Source organism: Cebus imitator, unplaced genomic scaffold, assembly GCF_001604975.1.
Source record: "Cebus imitator isolate Cc_AM_T3 unplaced genomic scaffold, Cebus_imitator-1.0 Scaffold322, whole genome shotgun sequence".
In the NCBI taxonomy this organism is placed as follows: Eukaryota; Metazoa; Chordata; class Mammalia; order Primates; family Cebidae; genus Cebus; species Cebus imitator.
Window position 1 is genome coordinate 2,054,530 of NW_016107637.1, and position 7,911 is coordinate 2,062,440.

Below are 7,911 nucleotides of genomic sequence, written 5' to 3' on the forward strand. Positions count from 1 at the left end.
CAAAAAAAAAAAAAAAGAAAGAAAGAAAAAAGAATGACCAAGCACTTATTAAAGAAATCAGTTACAGGGCCAGTCACAGCAGCCCACGCCTGTAATTCCAGCACTTTGGGAGGCCAAGGGACGAGGACTGCTTGAGCCCAGGACTGCAAGACCAGCCTGGGCAGTACAGTGAGACCCCACCTCTGTTTAACTAAATAAAATAAATCAGTTTCAAAACTCAGTCTTTATCCCTTCACATCTGCAGCCAGCCAAAACCAGGAACAGGCGGCTTGCCAGCTTCAGGTTGTTGAAGGCTTGGATTCCACGAAGCTTTGCGTAGCTAGCGGGGCTGTTCTGAACTTGGAAGCGCCAAGCAGTAACCTCTCCCTTTCCCGTGTCTTTGCTCTCCAGTTCCGAGAGGAACCCGTGCAATAGCTCGCTGCCGCATGACCTCCGGCGGCCGGCCAGCCTCATCGGCCAGGAGGTGGTTCTCGTCTTCTTTCTCCTGCTCTTGTTGGTCTGGTTCTTGAATCGCGAATTTGAAGTCAGCTACCGCCTCCACTACCACGGGGACGTGGAAGCGGACCTTCACCGCACCAAGATCCAGAGCATGCGGGACCAGGCGGACTGGCTGCTGAGGAACATCATCCCCTACCACGTGGCCGAGCAGCTGAAGGTTTCCCAGACCTACTCCAAGAACCACGACAGCGGAGGGGTGATCTTCGCCAGCATCGTCAACTTCAGCGAGTTCTACGAGGAGAACTACGAGGGCGGCAAAGAGTGCTACCGGGTCCTCAACGAGCTCATCGGGGACTTTGACGAGCTCCTAAGCAAGCCGGACTACAGCAGTATCGAGAAGATCAAGACCATCGGAGCCACGTACATGGCGGCGTCGGGGCTAAACACCGCGCAGGCACAGGACGGCAGCCACCCGCAGGAGCACTTGCAGATCCTGTTTGAGTTCGCCAAGGAGATGATGCGCGTGGTGGACGACTTCAACAACAACATGCTGTGGTTCAACTTCAAGCTCCGCGTCGGCTTCAACCACGGGCCCCTCACGGCCGGGGTCATCGGCACCACCAAGCTGCTGTACGACATCTGGGGGGACACCGTCAACATCGCCAGCAGGATGGACACCACCGGCGTGGAGTGCCGCATCCAGGTGAGCGAAGAGAGCTACCGCGTTCTGAGCAAGATGGGCTACGACTTCGACTACAGAGGGACCGTGAACGTCAAGGGGAAAGGCCAGATGAAGACCTACCTGTACCCAAAGTGCACGGACCACGGGGTCATCCCGCAGCACCAGCTGTCCATCTCCCCAGACATCCGCGTCCAGGTGGATGGCAGCATCGGACGGTCTCCCACGGACGAGATTGCCAACCTGGTGCCTTCTGTCCAGTATGCGGACAAGACGTCTCTGGGCTCCGACAGCAGCTCGCAGGCCAAGGACGCTCATCTGTCCCCCAAGAGACCCTGGAAGGAGCCCGTCAAAGCTGAAGAAGGGGGTCGGTTTGGCAGAGCCATAGAGAAAGACGACTGTGACGACACGGGAATGGAAGAAGCCAACGAACTCACCAAGCTCAACGTTTCAAAGAGTGTGTGAGGCGGCGCCAACCCGCTGCCCGAGGTGCTCTGTTTGTCGAAACACAGTAATATTTGTATTTGACTGTTGTGCTTTCAAAGCGCCACAGTTTCCCTCCCCGGACGTGGTTTTATGTGGTCATTTCAGCCCTAACTTCTGTGTGGATCACAGTTATTCAGGGTTCATTTTCATCCATTTCTTTCCCTTTGCTCCCTTCCCTGGAAACCCTGCCTGCCTCTGGGTCATCCGTTCAGCACATGGTGGAGAACAAGTGCCTTCAGGGCTGGCCTCGGCCTGGAGTCTCGGGACAGAGGCCGCCAGTGGAGATCATGGCTTTGGGTATTACTTGACTTTTAGAACAAAAGCTGTGGTTAAGATCTCATTTTTACTGCTTTTTCCCACAAGACACTCTGTTCGGTTCTCTGGCTAATGCCGTTTTTGAGTTTATTTTGTTTCTGTCTCAGTCACAGCGTTTGTTCCCTGGCGACCTGACCTCTCTACGTAAGCACACGCGCACACACAATTGCATTCATGAATCTGATATAAAGTGCCAGTAATCCACCAACGGGGTGCCAAGGGGGTGCGTCACGATGCCCCCGCCACCCCCACTAACCCACCTGCGCTTTCCCGAGCAGCGGGCCCCGTGGGCTGAGTGGGCCTCACTGCCTGCCCCGAGCAGGTTCAGGGACTCCGTCACATGCATGCAGGCCAAGGCAGCAAACACCAGCCAGGCACAATGCCTCGGGGGTCTCAGAGTCGCCCCTCACCCCGACCCTCCACCCAGGGGTCTTCCAGTCGGGAGTGGAGGCTGACTTATCGGAGGAGAGGGAAACACCAAATAAACTTCCAAGGTTGCATTTATTTATTTATATATTTATCTGGAAACGTGTGTGCTCTGGGACGGGGCGCTGGGTCCTCAGGGTGGGGGGAAGTAGCCACAGGGGCGGCAGTTTCTAGGAAGGTGACCAGATGTCTGTGTTTCGGCCACCTGGGGCCACCCCCAATCTCCCCACCCCGAGATGGGTCTAAGCGAGACCCCAAAGCACGGCCAGTGCGATTCTGGGGCTGGGGGAGTAGCTGCCCTTGCCACCCATGAGGGCTCCTTCCTGCCGGGGTTCACTCAAAGCCACAGGGGTCTGGGTAGGCAGCCCCAGTGCCATCTTGGCTTCCACAAATTCAAGAAGTTTTTCAGCTCCCTCTTGTGCTCGGATGGCTCAGGGCCTATCTTTGGCAGGATTTAATCAGGGAAGCAGGTTCCAGCCTCTGAGGTGGAGTTTTCAGACCATCCCCAGAGACAGTCATCTGGATGCAAACTCGGGGTCTGTGGGGGGCGGAATCCCGAGGGCGGCACGGGAGACCCAGGGAAGCTCCCTCCAGTGCCCGGCTGCAGATACTGTCTGCCATGATGTTTTGCCACATTGAGTCTGAAATTTACGTGGAAGTGAACTCGCCTGAGTTGCTGGTCAGATTCGTAGCCACTCGTCCAGGGGACCCCGGCGATGCCGATGAGGCCCCGGGCACACTCCTTGTCAGTCTTGCCCCATGTCCCCGTGCATTTTGCTTTCTGCTCATAAATCCCACTGTCTTGTTCTCATGCCCGTTTCAGTGCCCATCATCACTCCTCCTCCCCAAAGACATACGGATTGCCCTCTCCAGCATGAAGTCACGATTCTGACCCGCCACCTCTCTAGGGGCCTCGCCCAGGGCGGCCACCCAACAGGACAGTAGGACTTGGGGTCCCAGTGTCCAGGGAGTCCAGGGCACCCCCAGTTGCTGTAAGATTTCCCGTCAGGTGTGACTGTCAGTTTGCTGGTCTTCCAATACCGAAGAAAGGGTGGTTGTGACAATACCTCTTGCTTCTAAAGAATGTAAAAAAAAAAACACAGATTTTTTTTTTTCCTTAAAAAACACTACCTGATGCTTTCCTTGTTTGTGGGGATCGCGGTCACATGACGCTCTTTCTGCCATCAGTATTAAGGTGTGTATTTGAATGTCATCCCCTCCTTCCCCTCCAGGCTGTGTAGCTTTGAGGGGCTGGGCGGTTGCTGATGTCCTTGCTGTCTTGCTCAGAACATGCTCGGCAAAGCTCATCTCCGCACACCCTTCTTCCCCATCAAACTCTTCCTTCCCCTACCACAAAGGTGTTTGCGATTCCTCACCCCTGGCACCCAAGGAGCTGCAAACTGGAGTCTGGTTCAGGCCCGTGCAGTCTCACCCAGGGCTTAATGTTGTCTTTAAAAACACCCTGAGCCTTCCTAAACTAGCAGTGCAGATGCTCTCTCTGGGCCACGAATCCCCTCGGGTCCTACCCGTCCCCCGCTCCGAAGCATACCTCAGTGCAGAACCACAGAATCTCTGCAGCGGAAACGCCGTGCATCTCCGTCTGTTGGCAGTGAACACACCGTGCTGGAGACGCGGGTTTCTAAGCAGCTAGCGCGAGTGCCGTTGACGGGATGGGTCGTTCTTCAGGGTGGCAATACCTCTTAGGAACTTAGGACAGGAAGCAATACTTCAGCATTGAATGTGTGTAAATAGTTGCTTCAAGTTGCAATTGCTGTTTTCTTCTCAGCCCCAGCTCAGATCAAATTATATATCCATATATACGGTAAACAAGCACACACAGTTTTATCCAATGCAAACAAATGTAGAGCATCAGTTATGAAACCCTCGAATAGCTTGAGAGTCTCACAGGCTGTGCCGCACCTGTGACTCCATCCACACTGACGTCACCCGCGGGGGCCGCACCTGCACATTTGCACACGATCAGAGAGCCAAAGGCCGCGTGCTTCCTGTTACATGGGCTGTAATCATTTGTAGTTTCCAAAGACACATCTGCATTTGAATTTCTAGATTTTCGAGGTAAGGAGTTTTGCTTTTTTAATTGGTTGTTTTGAAAATCACACCATGCCTAGAATCTGAAATTGAATCAGCAAGAACCGACTGTCTGCATTTTCCGTATTTCCTTTGATCTGCTCTTTTTAAATTGTTAATTCTAATAATTTCAAAATGCATTCACTGAAGAAATGGACATTAAAATATTCTAAAATCTAAACATTCGATGCTTGGTATTTTCTTATTGAAAGATCAGCACTGCTTCAGAGACGAGAGCCGTCTTCCTGGGATATCTCATGTTCTGCTTTTCCTTCACATCATGACTTCAGAAACAGGGCAGTAAAACACCCTGTTGGTGTACATGTTATTTTTTTAATTGGATATATTTGCTACAGTTAACTTGGGTTGAAAAGTATTTATTTTTACACAGAATTTTTTTTAAACAATAAAGTTGTGGGACAAGTTCTGCTTGTGAGATTTTTCCCTATCAGGCTTTCTAAATAGTTTTCTGCAACATCCTAAGAGAAGGAATTGAGGGAAAAAGTAGGTTTTCTGAAAAGGAAAGTGATTGCAGGTGCATGGATCACTGGGGTCCCGGTGTTTTGGGGAAGTCACAAAGCCTCTTTAGACTGTTTATAGAGCCTCTTCCCAGAAATACACACATGCCATTTTTTTTTTTTTGGGGGGGACGGAGTTTTGCTTGTTACCCAGGCTGGAGTGCAATGGCGCGATCTCGGCTCACCGCAACCTCCGCCTCCTGGGTTCAGGCAATTCTCCTGCCTCAGCTTCCTGAGTAACTGGGATTACAGGCATGCGCCACCATGCCCAGCTAATGTTTTTGTATTTTTAGTAGAGACGGGGTTTCACCGTGTTGACCAGGATGGTCTCGATCTCTTGACCTCGTGATCCACCCGCCTCGGCCTCCCAAAGTGCTGGGATTACAGGCTTGAGCCACCGCACCCGGCCCATGCCATTTTTTTTTAAAGCCCAAGCAGACCACAACACATGCCATTTTCTGTACTTCCTAGGAGTTCACCACAACCCCAAATCTGAGGCCAAACTATGGATCTTCTAGGGATTAGAGCCTCTTCCCCTGCAGGGCTCTTCCTGATGAGTTAAATTTTTTTTTTGAGACAGAGTCTTACTCTTGACCAGGCTGGAGTGCAGTGGCATGATCTCAGCTCACTGCAACCTCTGCCTCCTGGATTCAAGCAATTCTCACGCCTCAGCCTCCCTAATAGCTGGGATTACGGGTGCATGCCACCACACCCAGATAATTTTTGTATTTTTAGTAGAGACAGGGTTTCACCATGTTAGCCAGGCTGATCTCGAACTCCTGGCCTCAATTAATCTGTGCGCCTCAGCCTCCCAAAGTGCTGGGATTACAGGCATGAGCCACCGCGCCCGGCCTGGGGAGTTAAGTATTTATGACCAACTTCAGGGCACAAAGATTCTCTTGTAGACTCTGCATAGGGAGCTGAATTCATGGCCTCCAGTCATGGACTTGTGGGGGTGCAATCTCCAGGTGATTCTCTGTTGGAGCCTGGGGCCAATGAGGATGCTATTTGAAGAGGCTACTCTCCTCCATACTGCAGGTATCCCTGGACACCTTTCCAGCCTAGGGAATAATCATCCTTGCCGCCTTGAGGGTCTTGTAAGAATGTAGGTTTTGTTTGATTGTTTTTTTATTTTTGAGACAGGATCTCATTCTGTTGCTCAGGCTGGAGAGCAGTGACTCCATAAGGGCTCACTGCAGCCTCGACCTCCCCTGACTTCGGTCATCCTCCCAGCTCAGCCTTCAGAGTAGCTGGGACAACAAGTGCGCACCACCACACCCAGCTAATTTTTTGCAGAGATGGGGTCTTGCCATGTTGGCTGGGCTGGTCTCGAACTCCTGGGTTCAAGTGATCCATCGTCCTCAGCCTCCGAAAGTGCTGGGATTACAGGCGTGAGCCACCACGCCTGGGCAGAACGTGAGTTTTTCTACCAGAAAGGGCACCCAGGGACTTAGAGGATTTCTCAGACGGTCAAGAAAGGCAGCCTGTAATTTTTGCAGTCAGCCCCAGAACCGATCATTTGCAGTTTCTCTTTCGTCTGAAATCTTGTTCACATGGTTGCTTTTCCCTGCTGTGGGAATCTATCGTTGTGGCCACCTGGAATAGATCCCACGAACTGGGAAAGTGAAACTAACTGGAGAAAGCCCAGAGGAAGTGATTAAGAAAAAGAACACACTTGCACGCGATGGACACGTACATTTCAAATCTTCCCAAGTGTCTATTTTTATACAGTTCCTTTGTAAAAATTGTTTTTTTTTTTAATAACATGATTCTAAAGAGTTGTTACTGGATATTAGAGTAATTTAAGCTTGGGGAATTCTCGTATTCCTGCGGGGCCTGAAAGTCTAAAGGAGATGTGAATTGAATAATCCGTGTGCCTGTTGGAATCTCATTCAGTAGCGTGATTCTTAACCGTTTTTGGTTTGGTTTGGTTTGGTTTTTTGGCTCACAAAGCCTTTGATAATTCGTTGAAAGTTATGGCTCCTTTGTCCAGAAAAACGCACATAAAAACAACTCTTGATTTGTTTGTTTGAGACAGAGTCTGGCTCTGTCAACCAGGCTGGAGTGCAGTGGTGTGATCTCAGCTCACTGCGACCTCCACCTCCCAGGTTCAAGTGATTCTCCTGCCTCAGCTTCCTGAGTAGCTGGGGCTTCAGGCACTTGTGCCACCACGCCCGGCTGATTTGTATTTTTAGTAGAGACAGGGTTTCACCATGTCGGCCAGATTGGTCTCAAACTCCTGACCTCAGGGGATCCAGCTGCCTCAGCCTCCCAAAGTGCTGGGATTACAGGCGTGAGCCACCGTGTCTGGCCAACTCTTCTGATTTTGTATATCATTTCAGGAGTCCACAGATGCAAACAAAGTGCCCCAATCAACAGTAACCGGAGAGATGACCTTTCATTCTGACTCTGCAGATGAGGTTTCCTAGCATTTCTGCACTCTCCATTGGAAACCTGATTCAGCAAGTTAGTGCTACTTTTTGATACATGCGTTTTTATTATTATTATTATTATTATTATTGAGACAGCATCTCACTCTCTTGCCCTGGCCGGAGTGCAGTGGCACAATCTTGGCTCACTGCAACCTCCACCTCCAAGGTTCAAGCAATTTTCCTGCCTCAGCCTCCCAAGTAGCTAGGATTATAGGCAGGCACCACCATGCCCAGCTAAATTTTGTATTTTTATTAGAGACAGGGTTTCACCATGGTGGTCAGGCTGGTCTCAAACCCCTGACTTCAGGTGATCCACCCGCCTCAGCCTGTCAGAGCATTGGGATTACAGGCATGAGCCACTGCGCCCAGCCTTGACACATGCATTTTTAATCAAAATTATATTTTAGAATTTAATGAGTTATCTAAATATATTTGAAGAGCTGCTTAAAAAACATTTCAGTACACAAATATTAGTTGAATTATTTCCAATGGATAAATAATATCCAGCCAGTATTTGTTAAGTGCCTAC

General features: G+C 50.5%; 1 protein-coding gene across 2 annotated transcripts in view; it reads left to right on the forward strand.

The window, feature by feature from the left end:
- ADCY9 (adenylate cyclase 9) overlaps positions 1-4,613 on the forward strand; it is a 137,346-nt gene extending 132,733 nt beyond the window's left edge. For both annotated transcript variants that reach the window (XM_017504466.2, XM_017504465.2), the window contains exon 11: positions 391-4,613. In XM_017504466.2, coding sequence (XP_017359955.1) covers positions 391-1,582 — 1,192 coding nt within the window. In that variant the 3' untranslated portion in view covers positions 1,583-4,613. The remainder of the gene's footprint in view (positions 1-390) is intronic.
- The last annotated feature ends 3,298 nt before the right edge of the window (positions 4,614-7,911 follow it).